General features: G+C 40.4%; 1 protein-coding gene across 4 annotated transcripts in view; it reads right to left on the minus strand.

Moving 5' to 3' along the window:
- The window catches only part of MAP7 (microtubule associated protein 7), a 162,243-nt gene that overhangs the window by 75,781 nt on the left and 64,242 nt on the right, over nucleotides 1-22,220 (minus strand). The window contains exon 1 of one of the 4 annotated variants that reach the window (XM_045814738.2): nucleotides 19,731-19,959. The exons of the other annotated variants lie outside the window; for them this stretch is intronic. Coding sequence (XP_045670694.2) covers nucleotides 19,731-19,749 — 19 coding nt within the window. The 5' untranslated portion in view covers nucleotides 19,750-19,959. Of the gene's footprint in view, nucleotides 1-19,730; nucleotides 19,960-22,220 lie in introns of those variants that run through there. 4 annotated transcript variants of the gene reach the window in all.

Genomic DNA, 22,220 nt, shown 5'->3' on the forward strand with positions numbered 1-22,220 from the left:
GCATAGGAAATGGAACAGTGCAGCGAAAGGGCAGAACACAGCCTGGCCAGCCGGGGCCCCCTTCAAAGCTGGAATCACAGACTGTTGGGCCAGGGGGTGTCGAGAAGAGCAGAACGTGGGAGCTGCTGCTCCGTCTGAGCACCAGCTGGTGGGGACAGACTGGGGAGGACAGCGCTGACTCCCACCCTGGGGCTCCACTCAGACGCTGCGTGAGGCCTCACACCGTCACTGACTTTCTGCGATGTGTGCTTGTGGTCTGAAAATAAATTCAAATCTATTCAACAATTGAATAGATTGCACTCATCCTGGAGTGCAAAGAAATGTGATTAAGCCAGGCCTTTGGTTGGCTCTGAGTAACCAGAGACTCGAGCCAAGAAAAGGGACTTCGATGACAAAGCATTTCTTCAGTCCTCTGAGGGAAAGAAGAGGCGAGATTTAAAGCATGTTTTTCTGCCCACTTTTTTATTATCTTTTCACTGGACATGGCATCTTATCTGTTGAATTTCTTCAATTTGCCCTACTCAAAACGTCCCCAAACAGAGGATCTCCAATTTTGGAACCTACCAAATATCCAAATGTAGTAACTCACGAAAACAAAGCCAACGACAGGAAAGGGTGCGAGTGTGAAAGGCAAGCAGCAGTTCCCCGGGGTTCTGCAACTCTCCGAAGCACAAAGACGACTGTGTGGCAGGCGTCACATCGGGCCACACGGAAAGGCTCTTTACGGGGCTCCTGGTCATGCAGTTTATAGACTGCAACTGATATGCTTATTTTCCAATACGTATATTCATTTCGAGTATGCTACCTCCATTTCAAACAAGAGAATCCAATTACAAATGCTAAATCTGCCTAAGCTATAGGGCCTTCGGGGTCATCAAGAGCTAAGCCAAAACTAAGCTGCTAGACTGACTCCTTTCTTCTAAGTGCCTTGGGAATGCATTTTATGTGACCATGTCTTACCTGACCATCTCCATGTGGGAGCTGGTATCTAGAACAGTTGCAGAAGCCAGAAGTGGGGGTGAGGGAGACTGAGAGGGTAAACCTGCACAGCTAGCTCCTCCCATAAGAAGGGAAAAACAAACAACAAACCCTAAGTGGAGGTGGGGAGGAAGGAGCTATTGTCAGCCAGGGTGTCCTCCTCCATATTTGTTTCATGGAGATTCTATGACAGCGTTACTGTATAATAGGTGAAATAGGTTTTGTGGGTTATCTGTTCCACATGTGGTATTTTAATAATGTGAATGCGTGTCCCAGCTTTCAACCAGCCAATTCACAAATGAACCCATATAACATCAGGAATCACTATTTTTTAAACCATTACAATAGTCCAGCAAATACGTATAAGGTAAGGGTCACAGGGGATCATGTTTTAGAGCCAGTTGAGAAAGGAAGTTCACTTAATAAACAAGCATAATTAGACATTTAGATTTTCAAAATATCTTGTCTTAGAAACAGTCATTCATATGTTTCTCAATTTAGCTCCTCTGGATATGCTATTCAATTTTCTTTAGGCAAGAATTTCTGGCAGGCAGGCTGAACTTGACTTTGTAAACAAATATTCAGTAGCAAAAATACTGTAACTACTGATGTTTAACAAAAACTGATTTTTTAAAAAGATTTATCCATTCGTTTGAGAGAGAGAGAGAGGAGGGGAGGGGCAGAGGGAAAGAGAATCCCAAACGGACTCTGCGTGGAGCACAGAGCCCGATGGGGGGCTTGATACCACCATCCCAAGACTACCACCCGAGCCAAAAATAAGAGTCAGATGCTCAACCGACTGTGCCACCCAGACGCCCCCAAACCCCACTTTTCATATGTCTGAAAGACAACCTTTTTCATCACTGAAAACACTGTGGACAAGCATTCACTCCCCTCTCTGCAGGAACAGGAAGGATGAAAAAATAGCTCATGTTGTCTCATTACTGAGAGATGTGTTTCACACAAGGAAACATTTACCTTCTCTTTCTAAAACTCACCAAACTGACTTTAGAACATCTTAATCATAAAAAAAATCACATTAAAGTAGTACATGGACCACATTAAAAATGATGATCTAGGTCTCTGCACTGAATAACCAGTTATATACGATTTTTGCTGTATTAATGTCTACCCTCTGTAATAAGACATCTGCTCCGGCTGTAGGAGCATTAGTGACCCGAAGGCATAACTCCACTACACGGACAGACAGAAATAAATACGAGTGACATCACTGTGTTCTATCTTCATCATCAAGGCTGATTTTTAAGTCCTCCACCTAAATTTGTGCTGTGCTGGGCGAGACCAGGGGGGTTCAACAGGTGAACTTCTGAGAGCCCTGGGGGTAACTGACATTTCACTTGTACATCTGGTAGAATAATCTCTCTGTAGCCAAGAAAAAATGTTTTTGCAACGTGTTTACATTGTTTCAGAAACATTACTGCCTACAGCAAAAATAATGCAGAAGGTACATTCTGTTACCTAATTTTCATCAAAGAACTGCTCCCTCGCCCCATCCCTTCCTCCCTCCACTGACCCCCTGCCACTGTGCAGTCTATGTGGAGATGTTGCAGTTTCCCATCAGAATGAGACTTCCCATGATGAGAGTCCCTTCAGCCCCCCTCATATTCCTTAGAAGTTAACCTGCATAAGGTCTGGAGCCCACTCATGAGAGGCCTGTCCCAGTGATAGCTTCTCAGGACTCACTCAGCATGGACAGAGTGGCGGCTTCCCTACCTCCATCCCCAGGGCTCTTGGCAGTTTTGTTCCCAAGAGCTTAGTTAGCTGACATACTGCCCTGCGGCACAGTTCTTCCCTTGGAGTAGAGTGAGTGCCATCTCTGTGAGTAGTTCCCTAAAACTCACTGCCAGTTGCAGCCATCAGTACAGGTCCTGTCCACGCTGGGATTATACAAACACCAATACTGATCTGATTCATACTGATCAGAGATCATTTTGCTAAGTGTGCCCGTAAGAAAAACCATCTCATCTAGATTTTTAGAATTGCAGACAGAATGCAGTCCTTTCATAGCAGTCTACGATAAAACACCTGCTAGCAACACATTTCCGTCTCTGTTGATCTGGAAATTATTCTAAACCACCTTGAAAAACCTGTTGATGCTCATTTCACTAGAAAAAAAAGTTTTTAGCCCTTTTATAAAACTCAACTTTATACAAAAAGTTTAGGCTGAATATAAAAGCTAGAAAAACTATCCTAATACTGTGCAGTGTTCAAAATGTTGATTATAAATCTTTATATTTTGGCTTTAGATTATTATAACCTTTTTAAGATTACTTGAAACCAAACCAATTCTAATAGAAATGTCCAATTTAGTCTGCGGTACTTCTACTCATTCAGCTCCTGCCCAGCCCACTCTGGATCTGCGCTCAGCTAGTATGACAGTAACAGGAAGGAGAGGTGCCCTGAGGCTAACAAACAAAATAACTGTGCAACGCCAAACACCACTGAAAACACTCATAGTTGACCCTGTAAAACAGGGGAAACACAGACTGCTCATTATAAAATCTGAGTTTCAAAAAAGGAAGTCAGGCAAAGGAAAAAATATAATATTAGTAACAATAATAAGAGCAAGAACTGTGGGGGCCATTCATCAAGCCCCATCTACATAACAAGCACTGGGCCAGAGGCTTTGCACACCAGATCTCATTCCTTGAGTCACCTTGCAAGGTAGGCAATTAGTGTCCCCATGTTATACTGAGTACACAGCAGCAGAGGTTAATGAATGGTTGGAATGGGGTATGAAGCTGGCTTGCTTTGCCTCTAGAATGTTGATGGCTGAGAGCAGGGTCAGACAGTTCACCTGCCGAAATACCTGGACAGTCACTAAGACCTGGTCCTGAGGCCTAAGAGGAGGCCAGCGGCTTCTTAATTATTATTATTTTTCTGATGAGAGAAAGAAACAAGTGACTTTGTGCTTCTGATGAACTGTCCTGGCCCTAAGGAAAATTTTCCTATCTGCTTTGTGAAAGTTCAACCATGCACGTGTAAAGGACACAAAATCACAGGAGTTTTACAATTTCACAATATTTCACAAGACTAACGACTTCTTGATAATGTCTGCTATTTTTAAAGAGAAACTGGGAGGTCTCCAAGACGACAGAAATAGAAGCCAAGACCTTCAGTGAAATGATAGAAAATAATCCACATGGGATGAAATCATGGTTCTCTTTCTTACCTCTCTCTTCCTTAGCTTAACTGACAGGCATAAAATGGATGGAAAAATAATGCGCCTGGCAATCTGATAGTAGATCCAAGTGTTTCAACCACATTCCCTGCCAAAGTTCTGGCTATAGAGTATAGCTAATATATGTAGCTCGGTCTTAAATGGTACTCATCTGTATTTTGTCAAAGGGAGACATATTTTATGTTCAATTGGACCACTGCTCAGTGTTAACACTTAAAACTATATGTGTGACGCATCAGACCTCCACGATGTACACGGGGACCTCAGGCCCCTGCTTGTTTCTATTTCCTAGGAATAAAAGGAACACAAGTCCATGGCCATCCTCTTTTTCACCTTTCAAAATGCAATACAACTGCTTTCGGACCCTCTATATTTTGCTTCCCACTAAATTCACTGGGCTGTCATAGGAAACTGCTATTTTCAAAGTTCAGAATTAAGCGAGGATTATAGTAATAACCGAGTAGACATAAGTGACTTAAACATTTTTTCCCCCAAAACAGTACAGGCCTGGAAAAGAGGAAATCTTGGTAAGACTAATAAAATGGCAAAGCTGAGAGTCTGGAGCTGACGTATAGAGGGAGTGGTGAGCTTAGCAGTCAGCTTCATGCCTGGTCTCGCTCGGGCTATGCAGGGTAGTCTTGGGCTGATGGCCAGTCTAATGCTGCTAGGTTCCCTTTGGACTCCGTTTATTACAATGAGCTGCTGGTCGGGCTGGGTAGGTTAGCATGGTTGGGAGGGCAGGAACTTGAAGGCCAAAGCACGAGCCCCGTGCAGCCAGGTCAGTGCATATTCGCAGACAAGTACGATGAATAATGGGGTGTGGGGTGTGAGCTGGGGTACCTATGTAATTACTTAGCAAAATACTTAATGAGCAGGTACCGTGTCAGCCATAATAACACAAAAATAATAGTATCGAGGTTAAAGTCCCCCAAGAGATACAGACAGAGAAACAGATAATTAAAATATAATGTGGAAAGCACCACGACAGAGGGACATGAGCGATTCTATGGAAGCACAGAGAAAGGCCAGGGAGGCTTCCTGGAGTAAGGCGGCACCTGAGCTGACGCTAAAGAGTATACATGTGGATGGGGGGCATTTCTGGCCAAGGAGAAAGCACGAGAACCCAAAGCAGGAAGGCATTTATCTATTACAGAGAAAAGGAGAGAGATACATACATCAACCTATAATCATAGCAACTAGAAAACCGGTCAACTTCTTCGATAAAGATTGCACCTTTATCTCCTCAAAAACGCTTTTTTGTTACAATATAAAATTTTTTCTCACTTGTTGCAAGGAGGACACTATACATTTCATAAATGATATTTGTTGCTTCATAATTTTAGAACATGAAAAGAAAACTGTAGGCTTTACAGTAAAATAAGAATTAAGATCCAGGAATTATTAAAATGATGAACAGAGGGCTTGTGTCAAGGTAAGAAAAAAAGCCCAGTATTAAGATAAAACTATTTCATCTTAAAATTTTTTTCAAAGTCTTATGTTAATGATCATTTTGTTTTTGGATTTTTAAGTATAATAAACACTTGATATATCTTAATAGCTTATCTTTTCTTCCCCCAAGTGTATAGCATCCAAACCACTTACTCAGGGCCACCTGGGTGCCTCAGCTGGCTGAGCGTCCGACTCTTAGTTTCAGCTCAGGTCATGATCTCATGGGTCCTGGGATCAGTCCCGCCTTGGACTCCCTGCTCAGCAGCGAGTCTACCAGAAGATTCTCTCTCTTTGCTCCTTGCGCATACGCTTTCTCTCAAATAAATAAATAAATAAATAAATCTTTAAAACCCCACTTATTTGCCACCCTATAATGTTGTACTTTTGTTGCAAAAAAAAAAAAGTAGTATTCTGATTCTAGGAATAAAATAAATTCTGTAATAAAATTAAGATTAAATGATATTAAATAATTAGAGCTGTGATTCAATGCTTTTCTCACAGAATTAATGATGCTCTCGTAACTGTTTCCCTAGTAGGGCTAACAATTTTATCTTTTTGGTCATTTCACAATTAAATTTTACTATCTCTGTATATGGGAAGCTATTTCCTGACTCCTCCTGTCCCTTTTAAAGATCTGAAATACCACTGCAAATCTCAGGGAAGCCATCGATCTCTTACCTTGAAAAATGGTACCTGTAGCTTCGGAAAGTTTCCTGGCCCCCAGGGACTGATGGTCAAGCACTGGCCCCCCATTCCCTGCTGCCGCAACAGAAGATGGCTTTTAAGTAGTTGGAAGTTCCTCATTTCTTGCCGTGATTTTTTTCAATTAAAGCTAAATCTTTAAAAATGTGATCCTTAAAATAGTCCTGACAGAACAAGCTTTCAAAGCACCCCTTCATTCTCACTTGAAGGTTTGTATGATCACCTATGCACTTTTAACAGAGACGTCCAGGTCCCATCCAGACCTGCAGAACTACAGTCCTGAGGCGTAAGGCTTAGCTATGCTTGTTTATTATTATTATTATTATTATTATTTTTTTAAGATTTTATTTATTTGACAGAGAGAGACAGCCAGTGAGAGAGGGAACACAAGCAGGGGAACAAGCAGGGGAGTGAGAGAGGGAGAAGCAGGCTCCCAGTGGAGAAGCCTGATGCAGGGCTCGATCCCAGAACGCCGGGATCACGCCCTGAGCCGAAGGCAGATGCTTAACGACTGAGCCACCCAGGTGCCCCTGTTTGTTTATTATTTTAAAAGATTTTATTTATTTATCTTAGAAAGAGACAGAGAGCATGAGCCGAGTGGTGGGGGGGAGAGAGGCAGGGGGACAAGCTGAGCAGGGAGCTGGATGCCCAACTGCGCCACCCGGGGAACCCCATTAGCTGTGTATTTTGTTAAATAGTTCCCTAAAGGAGTCTGAGGTACATCCCTGATTTAGAGCCCATGGATTACAGAATTTAAACTAGGATTCATCTCCCCAGGCTTAAGTGATTTTTCATGCTTTTCATTCTGGGTGTCCTGGACTCCCAGTTTAAGAGTTGGTGGGCTTCAGCTTTTCCCTCTCAGCGGCTTGCAAATCAGGATATGCGTGCTCCTGAGGGCACATGAAGGCTTTCCACAACAGGATTTCTTTTCTTCTTTTCTTTCTTTTCTTTTCTTTCTTTCTTTCTTTTTTTTTTTTTTTTTTTAAGATTTTACTTATTTGACACAGAGAGAGACAGGGAGAAAGGGAACACAAGCATGGGGCATGGGAGAGGGAGAACAGGCTTCCCACTGAGTAAGGAGCCCGATGTGGGGCTCAATCCCAGGACCCTGCAATCACGACCTGCGCCGAAGGCAGACGCTTAATGACTGAGACACCCAGGCGCTCCACACAACAGGATTTCAAGTTTCCTGCTTTGGATTCTGCTTTGACAAAGGTCAGGTTGGATCCTTTCTCAGAACAGTATTTTTAAGTGCATAAATTCAAATACACAGCACTACAAAAAAATACAACCATATTTAAATTACATTTAAAAGGCTATCAAGATACTAAAATGTAATGTGCTTTCTTATTAGCCCATTACATAAAATTTGGGGCAAGTCTAATAACTGCCATGATTTCAAAGCTGAGATCAATTTAAACTACCTTTTGAGATATCTGAAACAGTGATATGAAAATATCTGACTTCTACTGATGCTAACACTACTGTAGGTTTGTTGCTCACATTTAAAGTATAGGAAATGCTCAGTTTCCAGAAGTGGTTGCTGGAAATAAAGATGCAATTATTTTCCTCATCTGAATTTATAAACTCCTGGTTATGAACCCTCATGTAAGGAAGTGTATGGACATGGAGGGCTTTAAGGGAACGAATCTCCAGATTTTTTTCCCTAAAACCCTTATCACCTGGTTTTTCACATTTCCCTTCTCCTACTACCATGAGAAAGGCACACCACTTACTCATCCTGAATGATACGTGGTTCATGGTTGGTGTAAAAACCTCTGAAGTGTCACCAAAGGAACAAGGAGAAAATGCACTCTTACTGCAAAGGAGCCCCTTGAGTGCAAGGCAAGAAAAACTGTGAGAGCAGGGCCTTGTTTTATGTAAAGGAAGGAGATCAGGATATACCATCCCCAAAGATGCCACTTTGGCGTATTGACTATTTTGAGCTGAAGGCAACTGAGAAACAGACACAGGAGGAACTCTCTGCCCACCTCCTTTCTGCCTAAAAGCATGGCATACATTTCACCTCATGAAAGTGACAAATTTCCATTTGTAAAAGTGCCCTCCTTTTCCGGAAGAGAATGACTTACCATCAGAGACAACTTGGGTCTGCCTAACAAATCTTACTAAGTAACTCTTACCTACCATTAGTTTTTCCCACATAGTTACTTTCCCACAATGGGCCTTCCCCCTAGATGCCCAAACCTGCTTTTTTTTGTTTAGTCACTTCTCTACTACTTATCACCCCTTATTAAGACGGTATACAAGCTTCTGGGTTTAAAAAAGTCTCTTTGGGTTTTCACATCGGTTGTGTGAAACCCCCATGCATGTAAAAATACTAAGATCGATAAAGAATCATATGCTTTTCTCCAGTTAATTTTTTTTTGGTAGTTTAATTTGCAGGCCTCAGGAAATATACCTAAGAGGGTGGAGGAAAAGTTTTTCTACCCCTTATACAAATAAAAAGGTTTGTTTTGCCTGTCTATCTATATTGATATCATTGTCATAAAGCACAACTCAATACTTATTTGCATTAAAAAATGAGGTCAGACTTTTCGGTTACAAAATCACAAGGATGACATGGCTGATGGTTTATACTGATACTGGTGCTGATACTTTATACTTTTTATTGTTTTGTGATGAAATCTTCCAGAAACAATAAAGTTTGAGTCATTTTTGGGGACTCATTTGTCCTTTGACTCTGTGGAAAGGCAATTGTGACAAGCTAAATTACACAAACTCAACACAGGCTACTGATACTTACTCAGAATTTGTATGGCAGAGTCAATGGCAATGGGAGCCATCTTTTTATGCAATTTTCCGTGGTACAGAATAGTGATGTGGTACAGAACAGTGATGTGTTCTTTACTATGGAATAGAATAGTGATGTGTTCTCCGTTATGTTTCTTAGAAATTGGATACCATTTTTGAATAAGCTGTAAACTAGACCATTGCAGAAAAGAAAGTCAAGTGTGCTTTTTTATGCAAACAACACCCTACCACATGATCTAATAATAGATTTAAACAGTGGTCCTATGGTTTAATTACTGTCAGAAAGATGGTTAAAGCTTCAGGCATCTGGCATTCCATGCATGCATTCTTCAGAGTTTTAAAAAGTTTCCTAGGCTAAAATTACATTAATCATACTACTTGGAGCTCTGATGTTGGGCTTCAATTAAAATGAATGCAAATTCAGCAAATGACCCAGCTTAAAATTATTCTTGAAGTTTGGCCCTGCCCACTGGTACTCTCTAGAGGCAAGATGTGCTGGCTAACTTTTTATGCCTATATCTCTGAATAAATGTTATTTAAAATTCCATGTGGCTTCTGTTACGCCTTTTGTATTTCTCACCAATTGAATTCAGGACACAACTCTAGGTAGAGAAATACTATAACCAAAAACAACATAGAATCCAAAATTTATTTCCAGAGAGATTTCTTCATTTAATTTGTTTTTAAAGAACAATTTTACCCCTACCACATCATAAGTGCATATTTTTTAATGGAATGTAATTCCCACCACGGAATACTTTCACTTATCTTGCTAAAATATTAGGAATTTAATACTTCAGGATAAAATCAGTACCTTGAGTATTGAATTTTTTTGTTTTGAGAGGGGCTTTTTGAGATATACAACACCCCCCCCCCCAAGTGGCTAAATCTTCTCGGAAGAGGAGAAGCTAAATAGCATAAATCAATGTCCTGTTTTTGAAGGTTACTGCAAAAGTAACAAGTAACTGCAAATGCACAGTGAAAAAACCCTTTCTATTTTTCTCAGGGGTATAATTTCAAAACATTCTGATGACATCTATTGACTGTAAAACCCGTGTACAACAACATTCAGCATATTTCAGCCTAGCTTAATAATTAATGAACATCCTATGTCATTAATTTATAATACATTGAAGCTGCTTCAGAGTTTTCAAATGCACTGCTTAAGATCCCACCCAGTGGTAACCAACTGATGGGGACAAGCCTCAAATTCCTTATTTGCATGTGTCATAATGTGCCTTCTGAAAAATACAGTCAACGTTCAAGGAGTGAGTTTAAGGATTCTGGAAGTGATCAGGCCATCTACTTACTTGCTGTAATTGGTGAGAGGCTCTTCCTTACAATTAGAATAGATATTGGAATACAGAGACTTCCTTCCATTAGCCACAAACAGGAGAAAAATTTAATGATTTGTGATTATTTGAGCCATCAGGAGTCTCACCTGCTCTTTCCTGTAAGATAAATTCTGGTGCATTTTTTTGGTTTTCTTATTCTTACGTCCATATGGAGGGCTGGATCAAAAATTTTAACTGAATAAACTTTTTTAAAAAGTGAAGAAATAGCTTCAGAGCATTTGCCCCAAACTATTTGTAATTGGTGCTTATATAAACAAAGACAGATCACTTAATTTTAAGTGTTCGCAGAGAGAAATTGTTTTTATTCCCCTGATGTTTTGGTTATCTATATATGTATGCATGTGCATTTTCTTTAAGTTTTGTGTTTGTTTTGAAACTATGAAAAATATGAACAAAATTGTTGCTTTTCAATGCTTTATCTCCAAAATTTGTGTTAGCCTCTTAGTCTCCTCCCTGCCTACCCAGGCACGAGGAGCTCCTAGGATCTTCCCAAAGTGCCAGAAACTCCAACAACAGTTACCAAGTAGGGTCTACCCAGTTCTAACTCTAAACCACAAATGCTGAGCCACACCTCACCCATCAGACTCTAGTCATCATTTGACCCATTAGCCCCATTGGAAATCAAATGTTAATTTGGGGTTATAGGTGAAGAGCTCACAAAGATTTAAGCCTACCCAAATTATCTATTCATAATTTAAAAAATATCTTCAATTACCCTCACCCACAGGTCAACATGGAGATAAGCACCTACTTCAAGTTATGCTACCCCTTCAAACCACAGCACATGAATATTGCAACTAGTTTCACCTGTGGTTAGAACTATCCCTTTCTGGATCCTTGAATAGATATAATTCCTGATTTTTCATCTAGTATGTACCCGGAAAAGAAATATCAGACCTATGCTTCCAAATGCAGCACTGAGTAAGTAGCAAAGAGGCAGTATGAAAATGGAGTCCCCAGTACATTGGTATATTGGCTTGATTCTAGGAAAGGAATCCAGCAATATTTACTCACTGCTGTTAAAAGTCCAAAATTATCAACTCCACAATCCTACTTCTGAGTCTCTAAAGGAAATAATCTAAAACATGGAAAGCCTTACACTTAAAGGTGTCCATTAGAGGACCAGGAAGGGGAGCGGCATACGCCACTCCAAAAGGTGCCACTGTGGCATTAGGTATCATTTTGAGCCGAAGGCAGTTGAGATTCAACAGATGCAGGAAGAATTCTCGGCCTGTCCCCCAGTCCCCATCCGCCTAAAATCAGGGGCATAAATTTCCCTTGTGACAGTATCCCCCTCTCCTGTGCCAGAAAAAGAATAGTGACTCTTATCCCCAGAGACAGTCGGTCAGCACAGAGATGAGTTTGCAAAAAACAAACCTTACTACATTAGCCCTTATCTTCTCCTATCTTCTACTTCCTTGCCACTTCACAATTTATCAGCCCCTGAAGCCCCCAACCCCCTTTCCTTTGTGAAAATGGTATAAGTGCCCCAGAGTCCAAGCTCCCTTCTTTGAGTTTTACTTCCTTTCTGTGAACTCCTGTGTAGGTAAAAATAAAAACTGTGCACCTTTTCTCTGGTTAATCTGCCCTTTGTTAGTTCAATTCACAGGCCCTCAGGGACTTAACCTAAGAGAGTAAAGGAAATGTTTTTCCTCCCCAACAACCACTTGCAACTGTAAAAACTCAAAAGCAGCAATAGTCAGTGGGAGAATGTTCCTCCCATGCATTATTGTCTAACCAGTAAAAACAAAAGTACTAAAAGTAAGGCAGTACCATGCATGCTCATAATGTAACCCTTAACGAAAATAATTAGATGATACATGCGCATATTGAGGCTGAAGGGGATTATATGACAATTAACACAGCTACGTCAGAGTGATGGGATTATGGCTGGTCTTTCCTTTCTGTTTGTGCCAAACTTTCTGTAATGCTTCATTAGACTTTGATAATTTAAAATATAAAAAGAAACAAACTTAGGAAGCAGGTTTACAAAGACTGAAAAATAAACATTTTTGTTGCTAGAAATTAGTTGATCTTCCTAATTCTTCACCAAAAACCATTTTTTTCTGTGTTAAAGAGAAGGTCTGAACTTCCATTGAGTTTTTTATTTTATTTTGTTTTGTTTTTTGAGAGAGACAGTGTGTACACAAGGGAGGGGGGCATACGGAGAGGGAGAGACTCTCAAGCAGGCTCCATGCCCAACACAGAGCCTGATGCTGGGTTCGATCTCACAACCCTGATATCATGACCTGAGCCAGTATCAGGAGTAGGACACTTAACCCACTGAGCCACTCAGTTGCCCCCACCAAAAATCCATTTACATATCATAGCGAGCAAAAGGAAGTGAGTCTATCCTATTGCTTTTTCATTTGCAAAACCCTCTAGGTAGGAGGGGTCCTCAGTCATGTCCCTGATTCTCAGCACAGGCATATCTCAAAGATCTTGCAGGTTCACTTCCAGACCACCACAAAGAGCCAATATCACCACAAAGCAAGTCAAATGAATGTTCTGCTTTCCCAGTACACATAAAGGTTATGAAGTTTGCAATGCATTATGTCTAAGAAAACAATGTACTTACTATAATTTAAAAAATATTATTTAAAAATGCTAGGTATCCTCTGAGTTTTCAGTGACTCCTACCTAATCTTTCTGCTGGTGGAGGGCTTTGCCTTGATGCTGATGGTTGTTGACTCATCAGGGTGATGGTTGAAGGCTGGGGTGGCTGCGGTAATTTCTTAAAATGAGCCAACAATAAAGTCTGCTACATCAGTTGACTCTTCTTTCCATGAACAATTTCTTGGTAGCTTGCGATGCTTTGACAGCATTTTACACACAGAACTGTCTTTCAAAATTGGAGTCAATCCTCTCAAACCCTGCTGCTGCTTTATCAACTAAGTTTACATACTATTCTAAATCCTTAGTTGTCACTTCAACAATCTTCATGGTATCTTCACGAGTAGATTTCATCTCAAGAAACCACTTTCTTTGTTCAGCCATAAGCAGCAGCTCCTCATCTGTTTGAGTTTTATCAGGACATTGCAGGAATTCCGTCCCATCTTCAGGCTCCATTTCTAACTCTAGTTCCCCTGCTCTTCCCACCACGTCTGCAGTTTCTTCCTCCACTGAAGTCCTGAACACTCATGGTCATCCATGAGGTTGGAATCAGCTTCTTCCAAACTCCTGTTAATGTCGATATTTTGGCCTCTTCCCATGGATCACAAATGTCCTTAATGGTATCTAGAATGGTGAATCCTTTCCAGAAGGTTTTCAACTGACTTTGCCCAGATCCATCAGAGGACTCACTATCTATGGCAGCTATAGCCTTATGAAATGTATTTTTTTGTCTTACGATTTTATTTATTTATTTGTCAGAGAGACAGCACAAGCAGGGGGAGCAGCAGGCAGACGGAGAAACAGGCTCCCTGCTGAGCAATGAGCCCGATGTGGGGCTCGATCCCAGGACCCTGGGATCATGACCTGAGTCAAAGGCTACGCTTAACCGATGGAGCCACCCAAGCGCCCCTGAAATGTATATCTTAAAATAGTAAGATGTGAAGTTCAAACGATTCCTTGATCCCTGGGCTGCAGAATGGCTGTTGTGTTAGCAACATGAAAACAATTGTTTCATCTCCCCCAGGGCTCTTAGGTGACCGGCTGCGTTGTCAATGAGCAAGAATATTTTAAAAGAATTTTTTTTTTTTTCTAAGCAGATCTCAACTGTAGGTTTAAAATATTCAGTAAACCGTGGTAGACAGATGGGCTGTCATCCAGGCTTTGTCGTTCTATCTATGAAACATAGGCAGAGTAGATTTCGTGTAATTCTTTTTTTTTTTTTTTAAAGATTTTATTTATTTATTCGACAGAGACAGCCAGCGAGAGAGGGAACACAGCAGGGAGTGGGAGAGGAAGAAGCAGGCTCATAGCGGAGGAGCCTGATGTGGGGCTCGATCCCATAACGCCAGGATCACGCCCTGAGCTGAAGGCAGACGCTTAACCGCTGTGCCACCCAGGCGCCCCAGATTTCGCGTAATTCTTAAGGGCCCTTGCATAATCGGAATGGTAAGTGAGCACTGGCTTCAACCGAGAGTCACTAACTAGAGTCAGCCTATGTTTTGGAGCTTTGAAGCCAGGCACAGTGACTTCTCTCTAGCTAAGGAAGTCCTAGATGGCACCTTTTCCCAATAGAAGGCTGTTTTGCCTACACTGAAAATCTGCTGTGTAGTGTAGCCAGCTTCACGAATGCTCTGAGCCGGACCTTCTGGAGAACTTGCTGCAGCTTCCACGTCAGCACTCGCTGCTTCACCCTGCACTTTTCTGTTACGCAGACGGCTTCCTCCCTTACACCTCATGAACCAACCTCTGCTGGCTTCAAACTTTCTTCTGCAGCTTCCTCACCTCTCCAGCCTTCACAGAACTGAAGAGAGTGACGGCCTTGCTCTGAATTAGGCTTGGGCTGAAGGGAATGTTGTGGCTGCTTTGATCTTCTATCCAGACCACTCAAACTTTCTCCTTATCAGCGTAAAGCAGTTTCACTTTCTTACCATTCATGTGTTCACTGGAGTAGTGCTTTTAATTACCTTTGAGAAACTTTTCCTTTACATTCACAACTTTGCTAACTGTTTGGCTTAAGAGGCCTAGCTTCTGGCCTATCTCAACATGAGATATCTCAACATGGCCCAGCTTTCAACATGCCTTCCTCACTAAGCTTAATCGCTTCTAGCTTTTGATTTAAAGTAAAAGATGTGTGATTCTTCCTTTCACTCGAACACTTAGAGGTCACTGTAGGGTTGTTCACTGGCCTAATTTCAATATGTTGTGTCTTAGGGAATAGGGGAGGCCAAGGAGAGGGAGACGGGGGAATGGCTGGTCGCAAAGCAGTCAGAATACCCCCATTTATTAAGTTCACTGTCTTGTTTGGGTGCAGTTTGTGGTGTCCCACTACAATCATAGTAACATCAAAGATCACAGATCACATAACAAATATAATAATGAAAACGTTTGAATTATTGCAAGAATTATCAAACTATAATGCAGAGACATGAAGTGAGCAAATGCTGTTGGAAAAAATGGCATCGACAGACTTGATGGACGCATATACCAGCACATTTACAGTCTCCTGGGCTGTGACTTGGAGAACCCAACCTCACCCACCGTTGTGAGCCACTGAACTCATCTTGTTGCTGTGAGGAAGCTGTGGGATTGCTGTTTTACTAGGTGTTGTGACATACAGCTTGATAAAGCAAAATCCAAGATCCAGCTCAAAATTAAGAAAAAACAAAAAAACAACAACGAACTGCTTTAAGCCTTCAGCACAACTGATTTACCAGTTCCTGAAGAACAGGGCCCTTCTCTAGAGCGGATGACTCACATCATTTCCATTTCATGTATTCTCAGGTGTGTGTATTTCTTAGGTACCCACAGCAGGATTTTACTTAACTCCATTGCTACTGGTTACGGATTTTATAATTTATATGAGAAGTCTAAGACACCAAACAAAACTGACACAATTGAGACCTACTTTAGTATAAGGGCCCCATCTTATTTCTAATACCTACCACATACCTGCAAAAATAACTTTTAAAAAATACATAAATATTTAAGAATGTACTTAAGAATGCTTAAGAAATATGCCAAACTCTCTGTGTTTGAGAACTAAGGGTACTCTCACGTATGTACAGACAGAATTCATGTATGTTAAACAGCTTTCACTTAGTTCTTGATAATTTTTTTAATCCAACTAAAATTCTTGATTGACACACTTGTTTTTTGCCTTGACTGTAACTGTTGGCTAGTATCGATAGCACTGAATTATAAAAACATTAAACTTAAATACTTTTATGTCTAAATTATGTATTTTGATTACCAGAAAACACAAAATTAAAATACTCAAAGAATTCTTAATGTTATATAAAAATGTTAATCTTTGACAGTACTTTATAACTCTTGTGTTACAGAAAAACAGGACAACTTTGCATTGCTAATACCAGATTAAGTAAATGGAAAGCTTAAATATTAACTTTACCCTCTTGGTCTTTCATCACATGTTACTTGCTGCTCCAGCAACATTATTTTATTCTGTGATAATATACTAAGAATTCATTTACATAGCCTAACAGATTATAATCCAGAAATGGACTGTGGCATTATCTTTTTAAATAGAATAGGTTTTCTGGAAAAGTATTTCTAATGGAGAAAGAGTCCCATATGTTAAAAACTTAACCTAAGTTTTGAAACTGGTTTATAGTTCAATTGAAATTTATTCTTGTCACCTTGAGGTTCTGATAAGAAAAGTAAATTCTATTGTCAAGACAGTATGCAAATGCTTGCAATTCAGTACTAATACTTCAGTTCAGAGAATATTCACCAGACAATGACTCAGGGAAATGCTCTGAGAAAGGGTTGGTGACTTTTTTAATATGATGTGCATTTTATTTATTTTTTTAAAGATTAATTTTTTTATTAGAGAGAGAGAGGGAGGGAGAGAGAGATGGGGGGAGGGGCAGAGGGAGGACTGGATCTCAAGCCGACTCCCTGCTGAATGTGGAGCCTGACACGGGGCTTGATCTCACAACCCTGAGACCATGACCTGGACTGAAATCAAGAGTTGGATGCTTAACTGATGAAGCCACCCAGGTGCCCCTATGATATGCATTTTAGACTATACGAGGTCCATCTTGGAACTTGAACATCTTCAGGTCGTGTGACAGTATGCATTACTACCTTGATACTCTTCTTGTTGATTACAGTTTTCCCCCGACCTTTCATTCTACTTCATTTCTACAACATATCCAGCAGATTTTTATGTCTGAACTTGAGCAACTCTGGCTGGATGACATAGGAGAGTCACTAGCGACATGCGTTTCTCAAAAAGAGAATTTTTCGCTTGAAACACCCCTGCCCAAGCTTTTCCCTTGTGAACATCTGTGTGTTTTGCGATGGAGGGATAAGTTAAATCCCAGTTAACACACTTCGACATCTCAGGAGGTTTAGATGAGTGAATGACAGTATTTGGAAACTTAATTGTATTGATGTTTTTTTCAAAGGTCACTTAATCTAAATATCCCCAGACTCAGAAAAGTGAAAGTTATGGAAAATCAGAGGACCATTTTCCCTGGGAAAATTTCTACCAGATTTTTATACAGAGTAAGAGTGGCTAGCTAATATATTTTAAAAGTTTGGTACCATATGATTTAAAAGACAATGTTTATCATATCTTCAATGTCTATAAAGAATTAAAATAATAACTATAAACACAATCACTATTTATTGAACCTCTATTATGTTCCAGACTGTACTAGATGCTTTAAGCACTTTGCCTCATTCAATTTATTCCTCACAATAAGCCTGCATTTAGGTAATACTGTCTTTGCTGTACATAGACAAAAGTCAAGGCTCAAAAAAGTTAAGAAATTTGTCCAACATATATGGTTAAATCATGGGTAAAATCATCATCAGTTTGACTTTAAAATCTAGTATCTTAGCCACTATGCTACAGCATTTTCTAAATTAAAAATACAGCACTAAAACCTGTACCTTGGTCTCTTACTCTTTCGGTTGTATGGGCTTCTATGAATGGGCAGAGGGGACGCCACGTAAAGGGTGCGGAGATATGTATTCAATTTTCTTACTGAGTAACCTGTATTTCATTTGATTCAAGCAATCTTATTCCATCACATTTAAATAAGTCATTACAAAAACCAGTGCTTATTAGGTATGCAACTATGTCTAATCCTAATACTTGAGTACTGTATGTAAATATGCTTTCCACTCAGAAAAGACCTCTGTAAAATAGAGTCATTAAGTACAAAATGAATTTGAAAGTGAGTTAATAGAACTGAAAATGAGTTAATGCATATATTAATAACACTGATTTTTTTTTTTTCTGGGAAACTGGGCATTAAGTAAGGCATTTTACTACTACTTTCAAGTACATATAATCCTGCAAATTAGAGATTATTCCCATTGAATAATGATACCAACACACTTATAGAATATAAATTACTTGTCTGATGTCACAGTGCTACAAGGAAAAGTCAGATCCAGTTCCAAAGACATGTCTAATATGTTACTCTGACTCCTTATTTTATAATCCTAAAATAACAAAAGCAAACCATTTATTCACACTACAATCCATCTCCTAATGGTTACTGGATCCTGACACTATATGTAACATTTCTTTCCTCGATCAAGTGTGTTTTTATTATAAAATTTGCAAATATTACCTATGAAAATGAAGATCTATAATATTTTATGAGGACAAATAATTTAGTGAATAAAGCATCTTTATTATGCTTAAGAATTAAACTGGATAAAATAGCTACGTAAAGACATTTCTAGAGAAGAAAATAAGGAGATAAAAACAACTCCAAAATGTAGTATATAAGATTCCAGTCCCTGTGCTTTTCTCTGTAAAGCCCATGTGATTCACTGTTTATATGCCACGAAAACGAAAGCATTCTGGTGAGGAGAAATTTAAGAAGAAAATACAGGCAATGCTTGATTAAAAAACTAAGAAGCCAAGAGGCAGGTAAAAGAAGTAGAACTTTTCTTTTTAAGCAGGAAAAAACAACACTTCCCAAAAATACCCCTCTAAATAGGAAAGCAATCATTTCCCCAAATTCTCCTGATCTGGTCCAGATACAAATTTTAAGAGCATTTGTAAATCATCAGGGACGCCTGGCTGGCTCAGTTGGTAGAGCACACAACTTGATCTTGGGGTTGTGAGTTTGAGCCCCATGTTGGGCATAGAGATTACTTAAAAAAAATAAAAATAAAAAGTGTCAAATGTTTAAAAAAAATCAAGAATAAATTACGTACTAAAATTTTCTTTGGAGAGCAGCACAACTGTGTGTGTAGCTTGCTATGGCCTAGATCCAGCACTTTAAGGAGACCCCAGGAGCTGTCAGGACTTTCATTTTGGCTTTTCCCAAAAGAGAAAAAAGGAGGAACATGGAAAATGGAGAATAACGATAGTTTGCCTATAATTTTCATAGGAGCTATTACATGGCTCCAGGACAACGAAGACAGACGTATAAATCCATCATCTATGCGACATATCAAAGCTCATTCCGTTTAATTATAAACTTGCCACTCCTTTTTCTAAAGAACATAAAAAGCAGTAAGGTGTTTTTCCCCCCAAAACAAAGCGATTAAAAAATCTTCTACTGTGTACTTTTGCCTGTTTTAAGTGTTAAAAACTGGTTTAGAGATTGCCTGATTCCTGAATTTCCTTATTCAGAGTCCTAAAACACATGCTGGGTCCAAGAACTTACGGCCGTTAGTGTCTTCCATCCTAAAAGCCTTCTTGCTTGAATAGGCTGCAACATATCTGCATGTCTCCCCTTCTTGCTTTGAGTCCCTCCGCCCGGCAAACACCAAATAATCAGTGAAGGGCCCTTTTAATCGCCCTAAGTATTCGGCCCCACACAGCTTGAGGTACACTGGGGGTGGGGGGAGGCACGAGGGCAGTGACAACCACAACTCCCCGGCCACTGTTTTTAAACAGTAACCTTGTTCACTGAACCAAGTAAAACGTGAGAATGGCTTCAGTTCAAAAGAGCCAGTGAAGCTCAAATGGGTGTGGGCTGGGAGCAGGGGAGGCCTTCCCTGGTTGAGAAATGGTTGTTAAACATCAGTTCAAGCTCACGGATTCAGACTCAGCTGGGATCCCAACCGGGATGCGCCTAAGTGCATAATTAAAAACGTAATTGTTTACCAAAACCATCTAAGTGTTATTTTTTTTTCTTTCCAGACTCTTCAGCCTTTTGGTTTTCTGACGTATTAAAAACGACATTTAAAACCCCGAAGATGATGGCTGATTCTGTTCCCATACCAAAAGCAGCTACAAAAGGCGATCCCTTAGGATCAGTCAAGCAGAGAGACCTCTGGTCTTTTTCTCCCTTCACTGAGAACAGACATGGAGCTGTTGAAACACTGCATGAAATGAAGTCTCGCAGCTCTTCAGGAGGCTCCAAAAGACCGGCTTGCTTTAGCAAGGTTTGGGAATTCTGAGGGTCTTCCCAGAGGAGAGGAACAATCAATGAATACAGATGGCTGGAGTTTCGGAAAGGATTTCCAGATAAATTCTGGGGACTTCTACTGATCTTTTTTTTTTTTTAAAAGCCAGTGATAAATTACACCGTAAACTTTGAACTCAGCATTTCTATCATAACTTTACCTTAGGCTTATCTTTAGAATGGCTTCTGTCTAAGGGCATAGAGGGGAAACTGAGGAAAAAGGATCCTGTCAAGTCCTGGCTGGGCCCTTATACAGTTTAAACACATGTGGTATATGGGGCCCAGAAAACTTTCATAAAAACCAATTAACTTAATGAGTTTGGGCAAGCGATCGGCCCAATTTGAAGGAAGAAATATAATTTTTAAAAGAAAATAAAACCTTTTAAGCCTGAGTAGGACTTGACCCACTAAAGAAACTGGACACACAGGATTTCTAAGATGTTTGTGGGCCAAGCATCCACTGGACTTGGCAATCAACCTTTTTTAATGCCCTCAGAATAAAGACTACTTAGCAGGAGCCGGTGGAATGCTGGCTGCAGTCCAGCCCCATCCCAACATTTCCACAGCTGCCTAGGTGCCATCGTTTCCCCCAAACAGTTGCTTACATTTTCAGAAGAAGCCCGTAGAGACAACATCTCTAGTGGAAGCCTTTTCTCGTACTGCTGACATTTTTGACGGGATAATCTTTGCTGTGGATAACAGGGGATGAGGAGGGAGCTTTGTAGGACATTACAGGGCAGTTAGTGGCATTCTAGGACATTCTCTATGTTAACGGCACCACCACCACAAGCACCACCACCCAGAGTTAAGATGATAAAAAAAAAATGCCTTCAGACATGGTCTAATGTCCCGGGGTGGGGGTGGGGCAAATTAGCTTTGGTTTAAAAAAAAAAAAAAAATCACAGCTCTAGTGGCTTCAATCAACGGTGATCTTTTCCCCTTGCGTTGCCTCCAAGCAGGGCTAGTGCAGTAGAGATGCTACACAGGGCATCTTCTGCTGTGTGTCTGTGTATTTCCCCCATGTCTCCCAAATGTTGCAGCAATTTTTGTTTTCTGTTCCCCCCCCGCCCCCCTCCCCCAGTAGACCTTAATGCTGCTAGAGGGATATGGGATGGACATCAGAGGAATGGCAGGTCCATGCTTGCTACACTGAGACTGGAAGTCATAAACCAAGCCTTACAAACTTCTCTGGGCTCATGGCTGGTACAATGGCTGGGGTACGATTAATATTCAAATACTGCCTGCATGTCTAAAGAAGTGGAAGAATTCTCCAATTCTGCCCAATCAAAGCAACCACATTCATGAGACAGTAATAAGCACTAACCAAAGAGGTATGTTGGCTTTCAGGAATTTTTCAGGCAGGTTATTAAAATATCAACTTATTCCCCTAATTCCATGCCCATATAGTCGTTAGGGCTCTATTAATATTAAGACTGAGACCCTAAATTACCTGACAGCTCATTTAAACAGAACAAAGACAGGAACTAGGAATGTATCAAACAAAACATAATTCCTATTAGCAAATTTAAAAAACATTTCATTCCTTCCCTCAATCTATACATTCATATTTCAGACTCAAATGTAACTAGCTCAGTTATCTGTTTCCCAGTTGACGGAAGATCAGAAGCAGTTTTGAGGGGACAGGAAGTTGTCATGAGTTGTCATAGAGATCCTGACTGGGTCTGCGGATGGCCTTCCAAGTCTTGACCCACAAAACCAGTCACTGACACAGCTTTAACACTTGCA

This window comes from Ursus americanus, chromosome 11 (genome assembly GCF_024610735.1).
Source record: "Ursus americanus isolate L20-20 chromosome 11, mUrsAme1.1.p, whole genome shotgun sequence".
NCBI classification, from domain to species: domain Eukaryota; kingdom Metazoa; phylum Chordata; class Mammalia; order Carnivora; family Ursidae; genus Ursus; species Ursus americanus.